Source organism: Mycteria americana, chromosome 1 (genome assembly GCF_035582795.1).
Source record: "Mycteria americana isolate JAX WOST 10 ecotype Jacksonville Zoo and Gardens chromosome 1, USCA_MyAme_1.0, whole genome shotgun sequence".
NCBI classification, from domain to species: Eukaryota; Metazoa; Chordata; class Aves; order Ciconiiformes; family Ciconiidae; genus Mycteria; species Mycteria americana.
In genome coordinates, this window is record NC_134365.1 from 180,989,525 (window position 1) to 181,015,421 (window position 25,897).

Here is a 25,897-nt window from a genome sequence, read left to right on the forward strand (position 1 = left end):
TGTACTTTTGCCCTTCTCCTCTCCAGCTGGCCTTATTTGGTAGCAGTGACATCCCAGAAACACACCTGTGGTTTACAACCTGATATTCACTCTCCCTTATCAATAAACGGTTCCTTTAGTACATGTTGTTGCTGTAATACACGGCTGTAATGTCATAGCGAAGGTTACCCTGTGGCACGGTAAGAGACGTGGGCCTGGGAGGGATTTTGAGTCACTGGGGACAGTTGGTGCCTTCCTGCGTCAAGCACCTTGAAAGCTGTCAACTTGGAAGCCCTGCTTCAAAAAAAACCCATTAATTTCTGTTGTGGGTTTTCCTTAATCCCATTACTCCTGTTGGGAAGAAACTGTGGAGCTCAGTGGTGCAAGAGGTTGCGGGCAATGAGATGAGCCAGGCAGAGAGGTCTGCTGGCCGTTACACACGGCGGTGGGCAGTGCCAGGAGCTGAGGAGCAAACTCTGGGGAAGATCCTTCAACACACACCTTGGTCTTACAGAGTTCGTGACCAGCTGCTGTCATCGCAGATGGAGTTGGGGTTTGGGGGGCGGATAGGCCTTCTTGTCCAAAACCAAAATGCTTCTTTATCTAAGGCTGCTTCAGAATGTGGTTTCTGTAATGGTTGAACTCTGGTGAGACCTGTGAATTGCATCGGTGAAGAGGAATGTTCCTCTTCCTGGCTATGATTTACAGTTATTGATACTGGGAGCACCAAGGTAACGGGAGAGTTTATGGAGAAAGCTTCATTCCTGCATTCTGGCAGCAGGAGCACCTGCGTTTTGAGAGGAAGGCTGGAAGTGAGTCGTTGAAGAGTCGGTGTCTGTAATTGTGCGTAGAGCTAGGGCAGGAACCCTTGTGTCAAGGATCACAGTAATTTATTACTTTACACAATGTGGAAAAACAACGAAGGGCACACGGAGTGGGGTGGCAAAGCAATTAGCACCGTTTCTGATCTTTGGCCGATACAGTCTTCCATGCATGCTGTTATAGGTGGGATATTTACTGAACAGAAGCCTTGAGGTCACTCTAAGTCAAATTATGCCTGCAGGATGATTGTTCTAATTATTATTTTTAGTTTTGGGCCCCAAAAGGGAGGAAAAAAGTAGTTTAGCTATTCCACCTACTCCTCCTCCTTTCGGTTCAAGGTCAGACCCGTTAGCAGCCTTCAGAAAAATAGGAAGAGCTGTAGGAGCTGGGATCGCAGTCTACAGGCAGGACAAGTGGGTGACGGGCACTGAGCATCCCGACGTGCAAGGCCAAGGTGGTAATTGGGAGTTCCTGGCTCCCAGGCCTGTGGTCAGACCAGAAGGCTGGGTCAGCCCTGTTCCCTGCTCTCCCCCCTCACCCCTTCTGCCCCCACCCGCAGCCAGCGCTAATAACCGAAACGTACCTCCGAGGAAGAGCAAGTTACCCGACTTGTTCAACGAGCTCCTGCTGTAGGTTTCTTCCCTTACCCCACCTCCGAATATAAACAACGCGGAGCCATGCAGTGATGCTGCTGCGAAATGCAGCTCTAAATTCTGTATTAAACTGATTTGAGCCAGCTCTAGTGGTCAGTATAATGCTGTGTCTATGAAAAACATTTTCTACTTTTAAAAGGTACCTCTTTTTGTAATGGAAATAGGCCCTTACTTAAGGGAATGCGGGTGCCATTAAGGAGGGTTTGTTGTGAATGCACAGCTGAAGGGGACACAGTGTAAGCTTTCAAGATGACTCCAAATGTATTCATAAATGTAGTGCTAAGAAATATGCCTCTTAAAGATGATCTATTCAAATGATTTTCAGAATTCTGTAGCCAAAAAAAATGCCTCAGTCTCTCTTCCTAAAATGTCAAAAGTTTTTGTTGCTAGGCACTGTAGGTACTGAGTGTTTTTTTTTTTTTCTTTTTTTTGGGAGCCTAGAAATTGAAAACAACTTCTGGCACCAAGTCACGGTCTGGATGATGCTGTAATATTTCCATGCAAATGTGCTTCATGGTCCTGTGAGCATAGGGTGCCATTATGAAATTCTGTTCCCATGCTTCCCCTTCATACTCTGTAAAACAAAAAACCCCTAAAATCCACAACAAAAAAAAACCCAAAACAGAGCTCGAATAACAGTAGATAGAAGTAAGGGCTTTGCTTAAGAGTAGGAGACAACCTGGAGGACTGTCTTCATCTATTGGCCAACGCAGCCAGGAAAAACAGGAAAACACCATATTAATTAAATTGTTTTTCTCCCAGATGCCAAGTGAATTGAAAGATGTGCCGTAACTTGTATGCCTACGAGATCTTGCTGTGTTTGGTGCATGCGTAGGGCTTCAGAGAAACAGTTAACTAGGGAGAAGACAGGCTTACCACACAGCACGACTGCAACCTGAAGAAGCAAATGTATTTACACACTTGTTTAAATTAATATTCCTTGCCCCACCCAGATAGTCAAGATAATGATGGTTTTATTTTTTTAATTAAATTGCAGCTCAAATATACAAGCCGAATTTAGTGTGATGTTGCGTTGCACATAGGTAGTCAAAATAAGATGGTATTTACACATTCTTATATGGAGACCTCTCTTCTTTATTACATTTCACTTCATGCTCTTATACTGTAGAGATTTTTAAAATTCTTTTTGTATTTTATGCACTGTTATGTCCCTTGTCAGGTTGGGTTCTTTTTTTTTTTTTCTTTTCTTTCTACTTAAGGTCAACTCTTTCTTAATCCTTTCTGCATCTCTACTTTTTGCCTTTTCCCGTATTTCCCTGTTGCTCATGCTATGGTTTTTTTCCATTTTAGAAGTGCTCTTTGTTTTTTCCCTGTTTTTTTTAGGTGTTGAGGGATCTATGTACTTCCCCCCCACCGCCACCTCACCAGTGTTATATGGTTGTCTTCCTTTTCATAGTGCTACATCATCTTTGTCTCAAGTTCTTGCCATGGTGACATACGTTAGGAGCTGATTACAGGTGCAAGCACAGCACCGCTGCCAGTTTTGATCCTCCGACTTTTTTTAAATAACTTGTTTTAATTATTTTTGAAAGGAAGATGTCCATGTTCTCATGTTTTCCCATACAGTGACTAGCTTCTTTCTTCTTTGTGGTCTGGAGGGTAGCGATGGGAATGAGCCCTGCAGTGGCAGCCCTGCTCTTCCCACCCCACTGACCTGCTGGAGGTGCAGAGCTCTGGCGCAGCCCCCTGCCCCTTGCCTGGGAGCAGAAGCAGCGCTGAGGGTGAGGAAGGACAGGGAAGACTCAGCTCTTTCCTCTCCTCATGTCCATGAGGTTGCAGGAGTGAGAAAGAGCGACCCTGCTCTGCTAGGATGTTGAAGGGAGGGCATGGACCACAGTCTCGCTTTCAATATGGGCATGGCATCTTGTCTCCTCCTCGATGTTGGTTAGAGGGGGATGCTTTAGCAACAGGCAGAGGGAAGGTTTTGTGGCTAGCGATGCCCTGTGGGGACCAGAAAGGCAGGTGCATGCCTGAAAGCATGCGGTATCGTTTGCCGTTCCTCTGAACGGCGGTATTTAAATGCCTGCTCGAAGATGACCTGCTTCCCACTGCTGGCTCCGTCTCTCCCTTGCTACGACTTTGCAGAGTTTTTGGGTGCGGTTTACTTTGAAGTTTGAGGCAAAAATGCAATGCTGAACGGTAATAGCTCTACCTAGTCAGCATTCTGCGCTGTCCGTTTAATGTAAGTCTATACGGCTTGTGGGAAACTCAAGTTGTGCTGGGAGCATCTGAAATGCTCTGCTGTTTCATCATGCACACTGTCTGGGGAAAAAAACCAGCCTGCTCCGGTCTCCTTCCAACCCCCCCCCCCCCCCAACCCCCCAAACACTCAGAAGTAGTAGTAACATACCAAAAATGAATTGGACTTGAATTTTGTGGTTAAGACTTCAGGCTTTATTTTTGGTGCAATTTAAAACCTGTAATTGTATGATCCTAATTCCAACTTCAGATGCTCACCAAAATGCATTGATCGAGCTCTGTGTTAAAATCATCTGGTTGATTTTTGTCCCTGTTGTCCCCATTAGTCAGTTCAGAAGTTTTCTTTTTTAATGGTCATAAACCTTATGTTTACTGCATAAACGTACTTGATCTGTCTGACCGTATATCCTTGCTTTTGGACTGGGCAGCTCTTCTCTCCCCTTCTGGTGTTGCTCCCCTTGTGCTGGTAGATGGCAGCAGTATTGCCTCTCATGCTCCGTTTTATTGGCGTAACGGAACCAACGTTTCCTGTTCTCATCATATAGGTCTCTAGTCTTCTCATCATCATGCTCCTTTTCCTCTGCAACTCTGCTAATTTGAATCTTTCTTAAATTTAAATGGCCTGCCCTCGTTTACAGAGATTGGGAAGACCTCGGTGGTAGAGGTGGGTTGTGGAAACAGGCATGGTTTCATGCCTTTTTTTCTCAACCACACTGCTTGGGTGACTTCTGGTCACCAGGAAATAGGTCTGGTGTTCTTCTCCAGGCTTTTGAGTTCTGAATGTTTAAAAAGAATCCTTTTTGTGGAGTACGATGAGATTCAGATTGCAGTATACCCTTTGGAGCTGAAGTGGTAACGACCATTAGTCTTATTAAAGTACAGCTATACTGGTAAAAGGAATAGCATGATGGCTTCTATATTTGAGCACATTAATCACCAAACAATGTTCCTGTTCACATTTCTAATGATAAATCTAATTGCAAGGTTGATAGCTTGTCATTTTTTTTTTTTCTCCTTATTTCTCTGGTGCTATTTAAAATTATTTTTCAGGTTCATTATTCTTGTAGAGTTTAAAATGGCTGCTAGCTATTTTGAGACCTGTAGCTTCAGTGATTTACTATGATGATTAGGAATGGTCAAGAATAACTTGGCAAGGACAGTATTTAGAAGTGCTGATTTGTTGAAATTATACCTTTTTGTGTCAATATCCAAACCTGAGCAATAGCCTTTTGGGTAACCTCTCTTGATGCTCTGGGGGTAAATTCCAGGCCCTGACGGGAGAAGAGCTGGTGTTGGGGCAGTGACCTGTTTGGTGGCTGGTGTGATCAAACTGCCGGCTTGGGAGCTGGGGGGAGGCAGATTTTGAACCATGTTTTATCCCGCACGCCAGCGAGTGGTGTGACTAGCCGTGTTCTGCCTCCCGTGTTATCTCCCCCTGCCTCTGACCTGTTTCTGAAGGTCTTGACTCATGTCAGTGATGATGTTCTCAGGGGCTGTAAGTGTTATTTATCAGAAGGTTGATGTTTGATAGGTTTAATTGCTGCGACACCTTCAAAGCTAATTCTCTCGTACTCCAACAGTTTGGCGGTTGTGCAGCCGAGCAGCCACGGATGAGCAACTCCTCCGCTTTGTTTTTGTTGCACTTGGCGTGTAGGCAGCATCCATTTCTCTAAATCTCCGAGTCTTCTTCCTTGTTTACCTGCACAATGTGCTCATTCTCTGCAGTGCAGTTGACGTAATCTATAGGTTTGGGAGTTTACTCTCAGTTTTGGTGCCTGGTCAGACCAATCAGGGCATGTTGCCTTGCTGCTGGTGTCAGTTCTGTTCGTTAACTTGCAACTACTTGTTTCTTCTGCTCTTTTGCTTTCTTCCTTTGACTTACCTGCCTGTTTCTTGGACTCCCCAGACCCCTGAATGCCGACCTGATTGTTGCATGTGTGGTGTTTAACAAGTAGTTCCTCTCCTCGCAATGGGACCTTAACCTGTGGTCTCTTGCATGCAGAAGAAACGATGCCGTTTTCAAGTCCTTGGGGTTTTGGTGCTAATGTGGCACTCAATTATTAATTGAATAAAAATGCTGTATTTAGCCAGCTTTCCCTGTAGGGGCATTGCGTGGAAAGGAAAAGTGAATGCCCCTCCTGAGGTTGCATCCCCAGCACGAAGCTCTGCCTTGGCCGCTTGTGCAGGCAGCCCCTTGGGTGCTGCGGGAGCTGGTACCGAGGCAGAGGCAAGGTTGCCTGTCCTCTGTCCTTCCCAGCCCCCTCTGCTCATCCACCACCAGGTCACGTCCCCCATCAGCATTGTCACGTTGTCTCCCTGCCCCACCAGAACAGCCCCCGTTAGGCTTTGGGGCATAACCTTCACAGTGTGAGACACTTGCGATCTTTCGGATGTGGTAATGCGGAGCCCGCAGCCTGCCCGGGGAATACCTTGTTCAAATATTTTCCTTGAATGAAGCCATGTTTACAGACTGATAAGAAATACTAGAGTCCTAGGGACCTTCAAAACAGAAGGTTGTGGGGATTCTTGGGTTTGCTTTAGTTTTTTTAAAGTATTTGTTTTACTTTTTAAAGTCTATATTAGAAGCAGCTGCTGTTTTTTAAAAAAAAATTTAAAATTTAATTTGATTTTTTAAAAAATCAAATTTTAAATGATGGAATAATTGTTACATCCAGTGAGTACATGTTAAAAAAAAAAAAGTTTAAAGTGTATTAAATTGCTGAAGCGGCGCTTTTCTGTACTGTGAAACTCTGATGCCAGTACCTTGACTTACAAACCCTTCAAATGACAGGGCTGTGCGTAGCTTATGAATTAAGTAACTTTGTGTACCTTTTCCTGTGGCTTCCAGCCGAAGGGAGCAAGTGCGCAAGAGGGCACATTCTTTTGTTGTTGATAGCATTCCGCCTTAACGAGAAGGAATTTCTTGCCTATTGCCTATTGTTTATGAAGTGGAAGGAGATCACAAGTTGTATAATCTCTCTCTATATCGTTGGATTTTTTTTTTTTTAACCTTGCTCTTGCTATTCAGTTGATCTGCAGCAGGTGCAGCGAGTGGGTGCTGTAATACACCGCACCTATATTTTGTTATACGTTGGTGTGAGCTGGGGGGGTGGAGAGGAAGGGGAGGAACGCAAAGGAGAGAGAACCCCCCCAAGTAAGGAAGCAGCAGAGCTGAATACGATTTGGTTTCTGTCTCTCTGGAGCTTTGCTCAGCAACCAAACCCAGACTCCAGGTGCAGTATTCCCTCATCGGTCTGTGAGCATAGAAACAGTGCGTCCCTCCTCTTCTTCCTCCCCTGCCAAGAGTTTCTGGGTGGTGAATGTCAGTAGCTGGAGTTATTTTTAAAGGCAAGAGGTGAGGCTTGTCGTGCAAAGCTGGGAAGAGGGCGTTTGTTTGCTGAGCAGAGCTGACATCAAAGTGGAGATTGCTGCCTACTGGCTCGCCACTGCCTCATGCCAGGTAATCTTTAACGTACCCTCAGTCACTGAGATCGCAAACCAGCCTGCCAGCGTGCAGGAGAAACGATCTGCGTTTATGATCCAGAAGATTGCTTTTTCAGTATTATTTCCGTGAGCTGGACTTTGACATTTAGAGGCTCACACTAATCATCTTGCAAAACCTGCTTTGTGCTTTTAACTAAGCAACTGCTTTCTACTTCTCTTCGCAGGATAATATAAATGTTTTTCTGAAAGCGTGCGAAAATATTGGACTGAAAGAAGCTCAGCTTTTTCACCCAGGAGATCTTCAGGATTTGTCCAATCGAGTTACAGTCAAGTGAGTTAGTGAGTTTTGTGGTTTCGTTTTTTCCCTCCCCTTCTCCCCCTAAGCTGTTTCACAGTCCTCTTTTTTTTTTTTTTTTTTTTTTTTTTTTTTTTTAATGTTTGCCTATGGAAAATTCTTCTTTTAATCTGGTACGAGCAATTCTGAATACTGTGGTGAGGGTTTAAGCATTGTTAAGGCTGGTAGAGAAGATTTGCACAACTTTAATTTAAAAAATGAAGTACTATTATGTCTTATAAGCAAACTAATTGTTAATGAATATTTACAGCATTTGATATATGAGACGGAAGCTGTTCAGGTTATTTTAAACTTGGAGCAAAATTAACTGCTATCGAATGCTATCGAAATGCTATCGAAAGCATCACTTCCCTTTATGCTTTGACATTACTGATGTAGAATCTGAAAGTGGTACTTCTGATACTTATCTGAATGGCTCTGAGGCTCGGGTATGGTGTTCCTAAAGGACCGCTGGTCTTGCCACTCTGAATTTTAATCAGGTGTTTCTCACTGTATGTCACATCTCCTGTCAAGGGGGGGTGTGTGTGTGAGTAGAAACCAGGTATTGAATTGCACAAAGGGTAATTGTCATGTTTACAGACAAGAGAGTTTTCCTGTGAAATAGCAGTGGTTTGGTTCTGAAATATAATTAGTGGATTCTCAAATTTCAGGACTGCTGTGTCTCCTAACACAAGTTTTATTACTAGTTTCTGAGAAATTGAGGTGGCGCTTTAGTTAGTGTATAGACACTTAACAGGTGTTTTAAGATAAATGTGTCGTGGAAAAATAATCGTCTTGGGGCATCTTGCTTTGTTACAGTATTAGCTGGTTTTATTGTGTCAGTACAAAGGGTGAATTTATTGTTGAGTCTCCAAAAAAAAGAAAAGCTTTAGTGAGTTTTTCTAGAAACCTGTCAGGTTAAATGTTAAGAATTGATTCCTGTCTTAATTTATCAGTTTTATCAAAGAGGAATAGGCAGTAATCCTTCTGTAAATACAAGGAAAAAAAAATACTGTGAAATGACACATAACTGCTTTCATTAGAAAGAAGTCTCTTGTAGGTGGATTGGGTGGTAGTGTGTTGACATACTCTCTGCCTGGTTTCAGAATAAAAGTTCATACCGTTTTGAGGTCTGATACTTGAGATGGCAAGACATTTTTCAACCTTTGACTCATACCCGAAACGTAATTTCTCACCAATGTGATGTTTATGGACTTGGCGCCTTTTGGCGCCAAGTTTACGGACTTTCCAGGGCACCAGTATTCTCCCCGCTGGTTCCTATGTCACGCCGAAAGCTGGAGGGTTGGTAACCTCTGCCACTCTTTGATTATCCACAAAACCCTTGCTAAAGTTACTTGGGTGAAGGCTTGCTCCAAGGGTATAGCTGGGAAGGGTTGGAGGCTGCCAGGAGCTGGTCTTCAGCAGCGTCAATAGCGACAAGCTGAAACCCCGCGGAGGTCGAGTTAGCAAACTGTTGTGCAAGGTATGTTGTCCAACTCGTCCCTACGATAACCACGGTGCCCAAGTGAGGTCAGCCATGAAATTCATCCAGTGGGTCTGTAACCGCGGCTTTTTTGGGTCTTTTCAGCTCTGCTGGCTCCGGGAGCAGAGAGTAAGGCTGGAATCTGAAGTCATCATAAGGCAATGATGGGGGTTTTACATCATACCTCCTCGGCAATGGATTAATTAGTGTTTTTCAAAACCCCAGTTTTAACTGTTGAGCACTTCTTATGGACAGCAATGCAAGGAGTCTGGGTTAAAGTCGAAAGAGCTGCCAGCAGTATAGCCATGCTCTTTTAATTTGTTTCAATAGAAGTTTGAAACATGTTGCGTATCACATGACAGTTCCACAGCGTGTGTAAAATGCTTACAGAGTAATTCAAAACTTCTGTATCTGAGCACACTGTAAAGTAGTAACCTAACTATGCTAGCACATTTTGACATGTTTAGGAGTTTGGGGAGGGACGGGAGGTAAGGTTTATTCCAAGAAATGAAGGAAATAAGTTACATGAAGATAACTCTCTCGATTGAGAAGTTTATTATGTGTCACTTATTACCCAGAGGGCAAGCTGGTCTTCAGGGGGTTTCCAGAGGGAGTCATATGTGTGTCAGGAGAGAAATGCTGTCTGATCAGGAACTTTACCTGATCTTTCTTTTTATTATTATTATTTAATAGAAATTACCTATTTCATACATTCAAGCTGAATTGCAAATTTCTTCAAAACTTGTAGGATGCCAGGCCACAGAAAAAGGATACTGTTTCATGTCTTGCTTTTGCATTATCCTCTGTTAACCTTGGACTCAGCATTAAAAGTGAATAATTTCTTGTCACAAAGAGGGAAAACTTTTTTTTATATGCTGATTTTTATAAAAGATTGCATTTCATTTTTGGCTTTCTAACATTCCTAAGCAAATTCATTTTGCCGCCATCACCTGAGGCTAATTGCCCACATCTTAAACCATCTGCGATAAGTTGTACAGGATAACATTAACGTGTGCCTGAAGCAGCGTGTATTTTGACACCTCGGCAGTATTGCTGTGTTCTGCTGTTGCACCACCGTTAGCGCGTGTGTTTTATCTACCCAAAATAGATTAAATAAACTGTTGCTTAAACAGTCAGCTTTTCAGGCTGGGATGGCTGAGAACAGTGTGCTGGTAGGATGCATGTATGTACTGCTGGGCATGAGAAAATGCCTGAGTTTCCTTGTATGTGGAAAATAGATAAGAGGAAGGTACCACTAAAAGGGAGGGTCTACTTCTATTGCTAAGGAGGACGTGAGAGTTGTCATCTTACGTCAGAGCAAAACCAGTCTCTGACACTGGCTGGGCGGTCGCATCTCTGTCCCTGCCACACTTGGCCTTCTGTGGACTTGTCTAATCGCTCTGATGGCTCTGGTGCTGGGAGGGTCCTGCAGGAGGAACGCCTCCCATCTGAGGATGATGAAGAGGTGTTCCCTCTGTTCCTCCTGTCTCTGCTGCCTGGCAGTTGCATGTGGCAGCTCCTCCTCCTTGCCTTGTGGGAAATCAGGCTGTTGGCATCTCAGATCGCTGTTCTGTCCCGCCTGGGCAGGCTCCCTTCCCAGCAGGAAAAGTTATTTTCTCCTCGTACCTCGTTTCTGAGTGTGCTTGCTGCCTTTCACTGTACCTTTACCGATAGCACGCTCTCTGTCTCATCAACAGTAATGTCAAGCCATTAAGAAATACCAAACTCTTTATTTGTACATGGTGTAATGTTCTTGTGTCACCTGAGTTAAGGTAAAGACCCTCTGTTACTCATGGCTTGCCAGAAGCTGTACTAAGAAATAATCTTCCGATCTGGTAATGAGGTTGCAACTTTCAGTTGTATTTTTTTTTTATTGCAGCTGAGATGATGCACAGCCATAATGTGAAACCCTCCTCTCTAATCACTACTAGTATCTGGGACAGGAGAGGCAAGAATCCTCTTAAATATCCAGACTCTATTCCAAGTGATTATGTGATTATCCTTTTTGCAAAGAAAAAGCTCCTTAAAATTTTATTGTTTAGAAGTTTGTGCGAAGAGGGCTGGTTAAAATTACTGGTTGCTCTTCAAAGCCTTGCAAACTTTATGCTTTGCCAGATCAGTGATGAGATTAGTTGTCGGGTGATGTGGAAAAATATACTGGCATGGATGGTTTCTTTTCTGCCAATGAAAATGGGAGTGTGGATTAATGTCTGAGATTTATAGTTCAGTCTTTCTGTAAATCTGCAGAAGTTATTGCTCAATGGTATAGTACAGTAATGTGTCATGTGTTCCAATAAAGATTATCCAGATGGATTTATTCATCACATACCGTGTCCAGCACTTGTGCATATCTTCTTGTTTTGTGGCTAGTTATTTGTGTAAATGCATATGTGTCCCTCTTCAGTTCTTTCGGTATATTTGATTTTTTTTTTTAGCCTAGGATTTTATTATTTTTAATCAGAGTAGATGTTATTTTAAAGCCCAGCAGCTTGGGTTTGTTTTTTTTTTTTTTTTATCCTAATGCAAGGTTGTCTTAATATTTCATTTGATTCTTTTTTAGTTCTATCAAAGTAAGAATGTAATATGAGCTTAGTGACTCTCAGTTGTCAGCACGGTTACTATTTAAAAATGTTAAGCACTTCCTTACCAAGCTCTGTAGAGGTGACACACCCAGTTGTTCCCAGCTGTGGAAGGGTTCTTAGTAAAATCATGCCATGGAGTTAAAAGTGAGAGTTTCAATTCTGATGGAATTTGTTATCCCAGTTATCAGTTTTAAAGGGGGCAGCCTGAACAATTGGACTGATGGCATAATTAAAATTTGTCTTGTCTTTCAAGCAAATTAATTCTTCCATCTGAAAAAAAAAAAATCTAATTCTGTAAAATTGAGTTATCCACTTAAAGAATCTCATTAAATACTAATAATAAATTCAAACAATGGTGGGTTAATAGATGAAAATATTAAACCAAGCAAAAAAATTATGAAACAATTCACTGCCTTAATCCTAAATACCAAACTTTTTTAAAGCTACCATAAGCCCCTGAGTCCTAATGTTGAAGTTTTACTATATTAATTTCATTCTTCAATAAAATACCAAATTAAAATATTTGGCTTCTATTAATATTATTACTACAGGGTTATATTTAGAGTAGGTCTTGAATGAAACTCAAAAATTGTCTCCAAAGATAGCTGGAAGTATCTCAGCACCTTGCAAAGCTTGGTATTTGGATAAGGCCTTCAACTTTTTGCTGCTCTGTACTATTTCTTGTATTCATTATCAATCCTGTAAGCTAAATGAAGTGTAAATCTTATGAAGCAAACAGAAAACCCTGCCAGAGAAGTCTTGCTGAAGTGGGATTGAGCACATATATGAGATGAAGTAACGGAGCTCTCAATCTAGCCCTGGCATTTCTATCTTTTGGGTAATTTTAACTTAGCAATTTAATGCTCCTTTAGCTCAATTATTTTTCATAATTTCCTAAAGCAAAAAACAACCCTAGAAAAATTTGAATGCCATGCTTTTCGTAGCATAAAGCTCTATATAACTAGAGCCAACTGGAGAGAAGTAACAACTGTTATCTGTCATGTTCATCCTTGTGTTCAAGCATTTCAGAAGCTGAATTTTTGAGACAGGCTCTCTATTTCAGTTCAGAGATAATACTTTCTGAATTTAAAATACCACAAAAAAAGTTGTTCAGGGATTAGATGTGTTTAAAATAAAGCTTGATAAAACGGAATAGTTGCTAAGTGATGCGGTCGTAAGCATATGTTCTGCAGCTCTTCATCCATGGGGAGCAAGATACATTTCATGGGGTTTTCTTATGATTAAATAAGAATGAACCAGTATATCTAACATACCAACATAAACTATTTTAAACATATGTACAGAATCACTATCTGCTATATCCCAACTATTGTTCCTGACTAAGCACCCATCTCCTTTTAGGGGCTGTTGAAAGGAAGCCTTCTAGCACCAAGTTAAGCCAAATACAAAGCATCCTCTAGTACCTACCTTCTTTATCCCGTAATTCAGATTACAATAACACCAGCACCTCCTTTTAGTGATTAAATTGCCTCACTTGTCTTTTTCGGTGCAGCCACTAAATGTGCAGATATAATAAGAGTTCCTGAAAATAGCAGTGAAACAGTAGCAGAGAGGGGTTGAATGCAGAGGTAGCTTCTTCCAATGTTACATTCAGTCCTTTAGCAACTTCCTGTTCTTCATGTGGTGGGAAAATTACTGTAGACTTTAGTTTCTAATTAGAAAAGAGTTTTGTTTTGTTTTGTTTTTTTTTACATTTTTTAAAAGTTGATGGTTTCTCATGACTTTCATGTTCTTCCTGTCTAGTGGTGGGGAATATGCCAGGTTTCCTGTTTCCTGCTCAGGATGCTTTCTTCTGCAGGGTCAGTGAAGGCAAAGTGAAATTTCTGTTCTATGTTATGAATGTTACCACTGCCAAATAGATCACTGAAGAAAGCAATCTGCATAGAAACTACTGAAAAGATGGTCTTTTTGAGTGGAGGATTGTTGTCAGCACTCTTAGAAATTTGGTTTTTTTGAGAGCTTTAATTGTGAAAGCAGTACCACATCTCAGTCTTTGGAGGAATTTTTTAGGGTTGCTTTGCCAGTAACGCTTAGCTCTTTGAACTGTCTGGCATGCAGCTTACCTGGAAGCTTGAGGTGTAATGATGAGATACTCTTTTGGGACTTGTATCCCATTTTGTGCTTCAAGAAGAACTGCCATATTTTGTTCAAAGGAGGCAGAATCAAATACCCTGAAAATGGAGACTTTTTTTTTTTAAAAAAAAAAAAAAAAAAAAGAGAATGCAAGTCAATTTGTGGACAGGTAGGTCAGTACTGGTGTTTACTGAATTCATACTTAGGTCTTCTTCCATATCTAATGTATTTGCAGAGTTACTATATCTTATTGAAATGGTTTTTTGCTCAAGAATTTCATGCTTATAATAAGAGTGCATGATGGAGCTGAACCTGAATTTTCTGTGCTGATTTTTTCCAAGAAACACGCATTTTAATGATTTGAAAAACCTAGTTCTAATTTGGCTTCAAAAAAAGAAAAAAAAAAAAAAAACACACACAGCACGGAACCACCCTTTCCTGCCTTTTTATTTTGTGTAGAATAGAAAGTTGTGGACTGGATGAAAGCCAAGTGCTTCAGTGCAAGAAGTACGATGGTAGTTAGGCCAAAACTTATACCTGTGTAAGGTCTCCAGCTTATACCTGTGTGACTGAAGAGTCAATCACCCCAAAGGCTTGGGCATAAAGGTCTAAGAAACTATCTTTGAATTCAAATTGAGATGAGAGGAATAAAAGACAGCATTTTTTGGGTCTTGAATGCTGAAATGCAAACCATTTAACCAAAATTTAATTAGAGCAATGAATGCTGCTTTTTTTTTCTTATATCCAGGGAAATAACATTTCTTACACATGTGGTTGTAATAGGCTTTTATTGTGGTAACTGAGTTTCCTAGTGACACTTCCCTTGAAATGGAAAAGTGCAGCACCCTCAGTTCAGAGTGACTCTAGAAATGTTCCTGCGACTTTGTAAGTGTGGAAATTTTCTTTTTGCTATGGGCATTTTCATAGAAATGGGTAATATTTACAGCAGCTAGTCTTCCTTGGCATAGCCGTATTCTAAACATTGAAATTGCTGTATTTATTTTGTTTAGGATATAACCAATTTTAAGATCATACATTTCGCATGTTTAACTTTTATTCGTACTAATGACAGTTATGCAGGGGTAAAGAAAATGAAAATAGACTGTATTTTATCACTCTTGTGAAACGGTTGTGCTTAGTGTAAAATATTCACACTCATGTCATTAATTTGCATAAGCTTTAAATCATTCCAATAAAACCGTTGTAGGCAATAAAATATGTTCCAGACTTTGGACCATACCTGCAAGAAATTTGCCTCCAACTCTCCAGTGTGTCTATGAAGTGTTGGGTGTGGTGCTATTTAATCTCTCTACTTTATCTGTGAAGTTTCTGGTCATTAAGAGAAATATTTGAGATTTGTTCATTTTTTCTGTTGAGTAATTTAACAGTTAATAACTTACACTTACCTATTATACTCTTGATAGTGTTTGATTTTACCATTTATCTATTTTGTGAGATGATTCTGCAGTAAGAATGAAAAGCTTCTGGAGTTGTATACCTGTACCTACATGTGTACAGGAGGAGTCTGAACAAATTTGGAAAAAAAATGACATTAGTGTGTGTTAGTTGTATCGAGAGCAATTCAGGTATCTCTAGTGACACAGATCTATAGCCTTATATTGGAATTTAAATAGTTATGCTACAAAACTGAATGATTTGCGGAAGGAGGTTACGGTAGCTTTCTGCTGAAAGGTGTTGGTTTGTTCAAAGTCCTCATTTTGACCCTATTACATTTGAAAAGTATCTCTGGAATAACTTTTTGAGGGGGTACAAAACCATTATTACTGAAAGCCTTTGCAATACTTTTTCAATGCTCTTTTGTTTTGTGTTAAGAGAAGTGTCTCTAACCTTTTAGTATTCCCATGGGAAACCACCTAAACCTTAGGCACCTGTATTCATTTTAAGCATGCACATCAATCCCCTAACATCCCAGGATTAAATGCAGTTTATAAAACAATGCAGTAGAGAGAGGAAAGCAATTTGGATGAGTAGCAGTGAGTTACGAAAGAAGGAAAAGAGAAAACTTGCATTTTTTTGGTGGTGATTTTTTTTTTTTTCCCATGCAAAAAAAGTGCCTGTGTCTGAGGTTGGAAGTTGAAGGACTTCTAAAAAGAATAAGCTTGTGTTACCTTGATATCAATTAGACAGAACAGGTATGCAAGTTCACTATCTTACTATTTTTAATTGTATTTTACCACTAAATTGCTGAAGTTCAGTTAGCTTTTCTGTAGACAGATAACTCAATAGGAAGAGCTCCTATATTTGAATACTGGGAGGAAGCTGGCTTCTTGAAGTTTTCCATGGATACAGGAGTTTGTTAACCATACTCTGTAAATAGGGAAAGTAAAGCTGAACAGTGTATTGACAGTTCTGTACTTCATACAAAACCCTTATTTTGGCCATTTTTATTCCTGAGCTGTGATTAATACTATTTTTACACCACTTGCAGAGATTTCAACAATAATTTTATCACTGCTTAATTGGAGCACTCACCATATCCTTCAAAGTAGCATTAACAGGTTTTCTGCTGTGACTACTACAGAACATAATGGGGAATGCAATAACCAATTCAAATATTTTTATAAAGCGCATGTCAAGAGGGTTGCAGGGTTGTTGTCGTCTTGTCACTGAAACCAGTTAAATGAAATCATGTCCTGCCACATGGTTAGAAGACAAGAAGGGGTGGGAGGGGGAGGAATGAAGAGTGCTAGATAGCAGCCAAGCTTAACCACACAAAGGCATCATCTCTTCATGTTTCTTTTAAATGACAGAGATCTGTTGTCTTTAAGAAACAAAAGGAAAAAACCCAACAACAACAAAAGAAAACCCAACTGGAGAACTCTTCTCCAGGCTGATCAACCTGGATGATCAAGCTCAGGATCTCCAGCCCAGCCGTCCTGGTGGTCTCTGCTCAACTTGCTCCAGTTTACCAGTGTGTCTCCTGTACTGGGGGGCACCAGACTGGAGACAGCAGCATTATAGACGTGGCGTAATGAGCGCTGAGGAAAGGGGGGATGATCAGGTCCATCGGCCTTCTGGCCATGCTCCATTTCATACAGCCCCGAGCGCTGTTGGCTCATGTTGCCGGGGTCTGTTGCTGGCTGATGTTCAGCCCAGCAGGACCCCCAGGCCTGGCTCCCCACCCCGCTCTGCCATCGCAGGGGTTAGGTCCATCCCGGGGGCAGGACTCAGACTTTGTCCTCCTTGAATGTCATGAGGTTCCTGCAGAGCCAGTCGTCCCAGCAGCCCTGCCCTCCGGCATATCAACTGCACCCTCCCCGCACTCCCGTCTCCTCGGGAGGGAGCATGGTATCAGAAACTGACTCAGAAAGAAAAATTTTGAAAGCTGCTGCGGCCGATTGCCGGGACTAGAGTTAAGAAGGTTGACTAATGCAGATGATAGTTCCTCTTTCCTTTCCCTTCTAGAAAAAACGTCCTGCAAATGTAAACATGTACACACCTTTGAACCCAGTATGTACAGATATGCATCAACTGACGTGGATTCCAATGCGTTATATGATAAAATATTTAACTGGGGCGGGGAAAGGAAGGCTAAGTTCAAAATACTTCTGCTTTTGCAAAGGCTATTAAATTACAGACAGCCACTTGTGCCCTGTGAATAAACGCTGAAATATGCTTGTCAGGTTTATGGTGCAGTAATGTATTCTTTTTAACTCCGTGACCTGATGTTTGTAAGAGGCTCTCAGCTGTGATCTTCTTCTGGGGTGAGGGATGTACTTGGTAAAACACTAGCTAAAAATGCCCAAGTTAACAGAAGGCACAGTATATTTATGTATGGTTTGACTTGAAGATGTAATGTATTTTCATCACAGGTCTGTGCAGTTAGGGAATTACTGCACAATTCCACAAACTAATCCTAATCTGTCCAAATTTACCAGTGTCAACTACTCTAGTAAACAGCTTTTAATAGTTGTTTGCAGGTTAATTTTTCAGAAACTGTGTTCTTTATGTATGAAATAGAAGAAGGACTTGGGTTACTTAAGTGAGAACAGGAAAATAAGAACAATTCCAATTTCGTGTATAAAATGATGAGTTCTGGAACAGCTGATAGTGTTCAGGTCTGAGGTAACAGGGTTAGGAGTTTTGTGAGAGGTTTTTGATGGCATCTATTCAGTGTTCAGTGCCAGTCCAAGAAAAAAGAAAACAAAACCAACAACAAGAAAAACAAACAAACAAAAAAAACCCCCAACATCCCTCACAAAAAAACACCCAGAAACAAAACCCAAGCATTGGTAAGAAGTATTAGGAATAGGAAAAACAACGGCACATCACTGTGCTGCTGCAGGTAATCTGGAGTTTGCCGGTGGTGTAAATACCATCTGAAGCTTTGGACTTTGATAATTTTCCCTTTCCTCGCCCTCCCCAAATTCCCCCAAAATCAAATCTATGGAACTGGAAGATCTTCATCCTCATGGCCTTTCTCTGACCAAAAATAGGAATAGCTGGTGCTGCAGGTGTAGTTAAATGTGCTAGGAGTCCTGAGCCTGAAAGAGAGATGGTGGATGAAGAGCAGAGGTGCACAAAGTAGCAACCTTAAAACAAACAAACAAATAAAAAAACCCTAGCAGATGGCATGGACGAAGTGTTTCAACTAGTTGCCATGTCCCCTGTTACACGAATAATCAATGAACCAAACGAAGGGGCAGTAGGCTTCCTTGTCAACAGATGCTGTGGATGCTAAAAGTTTACTTGAGTTCAAGGGGTAGTGGAGAAGTTCACAGTAGGGAAATCTCTTAGAGTTACTTAATACGGGGAAACTACATCTAGCCTGGGACGTCCCCAAGGGAGAAGCATCTTTCCTGCTCTATTTTTACTCTTCCTTAGGCAACCACTTGGGGTTGCACGGGAGGATGGGATCCTGGGCTAGAGTTTTGATCTGGCCCCATGTGGACGTTCCTATGTGTGGTTTTGAAAAGGTCACATCCAGTGAAAGCTGCTTTTAACTTCTGTAGATCTATGATAACCTCCTCCAAGAAGCAAAACTAAGGAAAATATCAGACAGAAATTTTATAGAAGCAATTAATTTGATTTGCTAAATCAATCAAGCAATCTACCATTGTTAAGCTTTAGCAAGCATGGAACACTGTATGCAGAGGTATCCGAAAAGATGAATAAAATCATGGTAGGTCTCTAATCTAGACCAGTATCTGACTACTTCTATACGTGACCAGGTTGTGCAATCGCAGGGAAAAATATTATTATGAACTCTTAGGAATTTAACATTTGGTGGTTTTTCATCAAGCAATTTGAAATTTTAGTAAAAGCTTCATAAGAATAATATATAAGAAGGGCTGAAATTCTCTTGAAATAAGCTGGCACATGTATTTGCATATACTATATTCAGCATCATTACTTAAAACCTACTTTTGCTCTAAAAAGATCAGTTAATTTAAGACGTTTTGTTACTGATTTTGGCATGGGTAATGTAACTGTAAGATCACACATCATATGGTTATGCAGAAGGCACACCCACCCAGATTGAATAAGCACAGAATAAGATGCATCAGTAATGATGCTCCTCTGCTATGCTCGTCCTTCAAAACACTCGCTTTCCCTGTGCAGGACATCTTATTCTTGGAAATCTGAGCTCACCTCTTGTATTGAATGTTTACTGCTGTTGAGAAATCATACAAAAGTCACTTAGCACTGGTGATTTACTAGTATTTGCCATTTCATTGCAGTGTTTTCATTCCTTCAAGAGGAAAAATAATTCTCTTGCAAAAGGATACTTTTCTTTTTTATAAACAACATTTTCTCTTTCCAAAGCATTTTCCTCTTTGAGCTGTGACCAAGTTCCTTAGTTTAATTCAGTCTTCTCTGATACTGTTTGAATAATTTGTGAATGTATTCAACAAGCTAGTTTGTTTAGTTATTAAATAATCTATACGGAAATCTCCAGTTATCCAGGTGGTGTGGTCAGTCTAGGGTGGTGATCATCACCAAAATGATGTGGCTGCATTTGTAAATTACTTCTTCTATTTTCTGTTCAGTATTCTTTTTAATTGATTGGATAGGATTTTAAATCTATGAATCCAGGGACTGATGGCACCAGACATGGTACCCAAGCAAGCGTTCCCAAGCTTTGCTTGCTTGGGTATAGCATGAGCCATGAATGCACAGTAGCTGCTCTCAGCTGGTTCAGACCCTCAAGATAAACTAAGGCAGGCATTCCATGCGTATGCTGTGTTAGGTGTCTGCCAAAGCTGCTTGATAAACTTTCTCCCTTTATTGGACAGTGTGAGTTTTATCAGGAGAAAAGCTGGACTGAAGGGCTGGTGCTTTTTGGTTTCCTCAGAAAGTGTATTTACACAATGGTGCATTGCAGTGAAAGGGCAGAGAGGGCAGGGGAAGCTGGGCAAGGTAAAAACCAAGAAGAATCTGAATCCAAAGAGGATTCAAAATCCATTCTCAAACCGGAGCTTAATCTGAGCAGTTGTGAAATCTTCACTGAACTTGAATTTGAACTGAAACAGGGCTGAGGAGAGGAAATCTTAATCTTAAGAATGAACTTAGTACATTGTCGTGGTTTAGCCCAGTTGGCAACTAAGCACCACGCAGCCGCTCGCTCACCCTCCCCCCCGGTGGGATGGGGGAGAGAATGTGAAAAGAATGTAAGAAAACTCATGGGTTGAGATAAGAACACTTTAATAATTGAAATAAAATAATAATAATAATAATTATTATTATTTATAATGAAAAGGAAAACGAGAGAGAGAGGAACATAACCCAAGAAAAACCAAGTGATACAACCGCTCACCACCTACCGACCAATGCCCAGCCAGTCCCTGAGCAGCGATCATTGCCCCCCCCGCCCCCGGCCAGCTCCCCCCAGTTTCTATACTGAGCATGACACCATATGGTATGGAATAGCCCTTTGGCCAGTTGGGGTCAGCTGTCCTGGCTGTGCCCCCTGCCAGCTTCTTGTGTGCCCAGCAAAGCATGGGAAGCTGAAAAGGCCTTGACCAGTGCAAGCACTGCTTAGCAACAACTTAAAACATCAGTGTGTTATCAACAGTGTTCTCATGCTAAATCCAAAACACAGCACTATATCAGCTACTGGAAAGAAAATTAGCTCTATCCCAGCTGAAACCAGAACATACATGAAATAAGTTCACTTCTTAGCACTTTTTTTTTTTTGGCTTTTACTATATATCCTTTCCCACAGGATGAATTTTACAGTGAAAAAGTGCAACCACTTGAAAAACTGTCTAAACAGAAATACAAACTGAACGTAACAACATATGAGGAGTATAAAAGACAAAGGATTGGTTCCCTCAAGCAGCTCAAGTATGAGCACATAAGTGAAAATGCTTATGTAGAAGTAGGTCAAAAAACAGTGAATGCTTCTTCCCGGGGAGTGTAGCCTGTGAAGAAGAAAGGAGTCCACTGGTTCAGGTAGTACACAGCTTCCCTTCATTTTACTTGATCAGAGGTGGGTCTGCACAATAAGGTGTGCTGGGTTGGCTCAACACCGAGGCCATGGGAACAGCAGCCTCTTCTGCTAATACTGCAAGCACTGACCCAGAGCTGTCACCCACCACGGTGCATCTGGAGCGTGTGTTGTAGGCACCTGTGACTGTGTCCTGCTGGAGTAACATCATGTCACAGCTTTCTCCTTTACCCATCTTTCCCTTTCCAAGAGCTTTAGTATTTCTGTACCATGCTGCTCGGTGTAGCCATCTAACCTAAGCTCTGCCTAAATTACCGTGTTCCTCACAGAACTTGTTAGAGGACAATGTAATGAGGACAAAAGAAATTGCAGCAAAGTTTGATTCAAAGCTAATGTGAAAGAATCAAGCTCTTTTTATTCATTTTATTAACTATGATGGAGAAATGGATCTCAGATGGTCACTAGTATTAGAGAAGCATTGCAAGTTTATCGTCAGCATCACCGAAATGCATTTTCTCACTTTCAAGTACAACATTTCGTATGGCAGAATGGTTTGCATTTGCATACCTACAGACTTTTGGGGTCTTGTTAAGGTCCAAGAGGAGCCTGAATTGAAAGTTTCTGTATTGGCTTAATTCTGGTTCAGGGGAGGTGAGGGAGCAGTGAACACAGGAAATTTCTTCTTGTCTCCTCTTGCCCGGGAATGTGTTTGTGTGGTTTCCATCATGTAAAAATGGCGTATTGCTGTCTGATTGGTTAGAGGAGAGAGAGAAACTTGCTTTTATCTCTTGAGGAAGGAATCTTTTTGATGGACGTGTACCAGAGGCACGCGTACCTTACTTATAGAAGGAGCTTTTGTTTGCAGAAGTTTTGTCAGGAAAGCAAATATGTTCAAGGCCCTAGAAACTGTTTGGTCAAGCTTAATTGCATGTAGGTTTTGGCATGCAACTTTTAATGGAACATGTTTCTGTTATTTGTGCATCTGTAGTTGCAGGAGAGACTGGGCTCCTTATAAGCTGAAATAAGGAGCAGTGAAAATGGTGGAAGAAAACTACTAAACCGTGTTTTTTCTGCCTTCACCCATGAGAGAGTACTTCAGCTAATTACTTCAGGTTACTTCAGCTCTTGGTACTGTGACTTCTTTGTTAATGCTATGTGTTTAGTTATGAAGACTCCCTTCAATTTCAAAACAAGTGTATTAAGATTAATCTTTACCTGTAAAATATTCTAGAATCTGTTTTTACTGTCAATGAAGAGGGCTAGCATCTTCTCAGTTTCTAGTTCCTTGGCCGTAGGTGATCCACGTGCCACCGCCACTGTCATTCTGAATAGTCTTCTGATAACTCTCCAGCTAATTTGGGATACCCGGTGAAAACATTGCTGTTTTCATTCTCCATTGCTCGGACATCTCTGCCAGGCGACTCACAAAACAAACAGCAACACTGGGTCAGCCTCAGAGAGTGCACGCTTTGAAGTAGAGGGCAGGTGATGGTTATAAAAGGTTAGTCTTCGATGGTATTACAAAAGGTAGCTGTAGAGGTTTCCATGCATTTACTTATTACAGTGTGTAATGTCCCGATCCTTACATACAAAAAATAATTAGTGGGTAATTATTAGAAAAAATTACTTTGTACTTTCCTTGGTGGTGGAGGATATAGCAGAAATTAGTTTATAGGTAGGATTTGAAAGTGTGTGGCTCTTTTTTAAGTGATGGTAAACACAGCAAGATACAGGGACAAAGACAAGAGTATAAGACAAACTGGGTATAGATGGTCAAGTTAAAAGCCTGGTAGAAGAGAGAGGGCAGAAAAAGAAGTTGGCTCGTTAAACAAAGCAAGTTGCAGTCCATTCTAATCTTTGTACTTGCAGTAAAATAAATAATTATTTAAGAGAGTAAATACTGTGCTATTGTGTTCATTGGATAATTATATGTTTAATTTTTCATAGAGAATTGCTTTTTGGTTTGACTAAAGCTCTCTTACCGCTGGTGGTACTCCCTGGCCAGTCTTCAACTTGTGAAGCACTTTGGCAAGGCTTGGTTGTACCCGTGAAACACAGGATCCTCTATGCAAGCCAAAATTAGCAAAATAAAAGCCTTTTTGAAGAAAGCAGAATTTCAAAACAGTTTTTATTTCTGTAAGTTGCTCTGGAATCATGAGCGTGTTAGTGAACATAATTTTGAGGGGAATTGGTATGACACTCAAAATGAGTGTATTTGAGATTTTACACATTGTAAATCATCGCAGAATGAATTTAAATGTGCATTTATGTATTTTAAAAGGCCTATTTACTTCACATCCAATCTGCTGATTTCTATGCTATCAGCATTCATCAATGCTAAAATTTCAATGTCACTGCTTAAAAAGAGAAGCAATTTGGGAGTGCTTTTGACAGGAGTTTGTTTTTTCTCTTTGCAAAGAATGATACCTCTGTGCTTTTAATTTATTATTCTTTCCTGGTGGCTTTCCTTTTTGAAGCATTGCCTGTTTTTTGTTGGTAACTTTATTATACAAAAAAGTTCAAATATATTCACCTGTGTACCTCTCCTGTACCTGTTACGGTTTTTCCTTCAGGGGCTTAAGTAATAACTATGTTACTTTTAATAATAGTTCAAATAATTACATACTTGACATTTTGTTCAGAGTTCATGCAACAGTTCTGGATTTCTTTCCCTGGCAAAAGCTTCTACAGATTCTTTCCTACCTGAAAAAAATTTGGGGGTGCCTACTTTTACGTGTACTTAATGTGCTGTTTTCCAACTGAAGAGCTTTAAATGCAGTGTGGCAGAAGACTTCACATTCATCTTCTTTCTCTTTGAGCAATAAATACCTGACTACTGCAGTGGTTCTGAATCAGTGTCTTCCAATAAATTAGCATCAAACAGATGGCTGATTTCTTATCTCATGAGCTGTTTTTGATAGTACTGATTTGTGTTATTAAAGATGAGGCTTGCATAACTTACACTGCAGTATAAGCTATTTTTGAGTATCTTCGAAAACTGGTACACTGTACTACTCTGCCATAAATGTATTTCCTTGATGATGAAGACTGTTGCATGTCTTTGTACCTTCACTTGCTAAAAAACCATCTACAACAGTGACTTTTATTAAATTTATTTTTGAAATGTATACTCTAGCAGGGGCCACTAACTGCACCTACATCTCTACCTTTCACATTCCACTGAAATGTAGAGAGGATAATATGTTAAGAGCATTCCAGCTATTTTTTTGTGGCCTTCACCGCCAAATGCTAATGCTATGCAGCAAGAAAGTGAAAGTATATTGCAAAAAAATTTCAGTGTTGTGTGGATAATGTGGTCAACAATTTGCCATCTGGCAACCGAACATGATGATAATGCTCAAGGTTATCTCCCATGTATGTTATCTGTGGGTCAAAGGGTGAAGGCATTTCCATCTCATTCTTTTATCCTGTACTTTATGGTGGTTGCCTTCCTGTCAAGGAGCAGCTGAGTTTTGCTGCAGTTTGGCAACCTATTGCTAAACCATCAGCAGAGACTGATTTATCCTCTGCTCGTTGGAGGATGCTACTGGTTATTCCTTCGTTGCACTGAGTTAATTTCTTCTTGTAGCTCTGTTAGCCTGGAGGTGAAAAGGAGGAGGAGAGACCTTGGAAATTACTCTGTGTCTCGCTGTTGCAATATGCACATTGGTGATGAGACCTCTGAGATGGCTTCCTGTGTGATTCTTCCCCAGTTGTAATTTGTTTCAGGTAGGCTACACTAGAGTTAGGTGTAATGAAGAGGAGAAACATCCAATTAGCTTTAGCAAACTGCCTTTGCATTTCTCATCCTGTCTAGATTATCAGTCTTCCTTGAGGGGATGATAAGGTCTTGGTTTTTCACTGAATTGTAAAACAGTGAATAGTGACAGCACTGTTGTTGCTGGGATTTCTGAATCAGATAGGGCTAAAAACTTAAGACCAAAAAGGCTGCTTCCATAGACACTTTCCAAGGTAGCAGGTCTGGATTTAGCACTTGGTAACGCAACATGCGTACTGTCCCTTATGAAACTGAGCCTCGTAGCAAACTGGTGCCGTTGACATACTTTGCAGTTTAACCATTAGTTTGATTTAATCTTTGCAACAATTAAATACAGTAATGATTGCCAGTCACAGGGTTTTCAAGAAACCCTTAGTCTTCAGAAGCTGCGGATTCCTAGATGAGAGTCTCAAGGTTTCTATTAACCTTATCGGGGTCAAAAAGACTGCTTGGTCTTTGTGTAGAAATGATGAAGATTGTGGGGGAAAGGATTTGTACACTAGCCTCTTCCAGAGCCCAAGGGTTACTTTTGTGTTATCCTGGCTCTGCGGTTTGATTGACTTCTGGGAAGGATCGCTTACAACCACCATGGGTGTTTAAGGAGCCTATTTCTCCAGTGCTTTATCTGGCTAGGCAGTTGATGAAATTCTGCAGATGGCTAACTGTAGTTTCCAAGAGTTGGTGCATATAGTATCTTCTTTCTCATGAGAAGGAAGATTCCTAATTTAGCATTTACTCATGCACTCATTAAAGATGTTGGGAATATTGCCATGGCCTCACTTGGAGCAGAATTGGATCGTTTTGTTCCACTCCCTCCCTACCACCAGACTTAGTTGTAATAGCTTGTTGGAGCATTTTGGTGGTGTCTTAATTGGTGTATTAAGCTTTTTTTTTTTCCCCTCAGTCATCAGTTTTGTGGTACAAATTACATACTTCGTGAGTACCAGTGAAAGAGAGGTGTGAGATCATCTATAGTTCCCTGGCTGGGATTGTTTTCTCATATCATTAATTTTGTTCAAGTTTTTATTCTCAGACTCCTCTAACTTTACAACAGAAACTCTCAAGTGACTAATAGCACGTTTGGTTTCAGTAGGTTG

The 25,897-nt window shown here is 40.9% G+C and overlaps 1 protein-coding gene across 13 annotated transcripts in view; it reads left to right on the forward strand.

Annotated features, from left to right (window-relative positions):
• LMO7 (LIM domain 7) overlaps positions 1-25,897 on the forward strand; it is a 136,850-nt gene that overhangs the window by 53,972 nt on the left and 56,981 nt on the right. For all 13 annotated transcript variants that reach the window (XM_075488261.1, XM_075488298.1, XM_075488271.1 and 10 more), the window contains one exon: positions 7,343-7,449. In XM_075488261.1, coding sequence (XP_075344376.1) covers positions 7,343-7,449 — 107 coding nt within the window. The remainder of the gene's footprint in view (positions 1-7,342; positions 7,450-25,897) is intronic.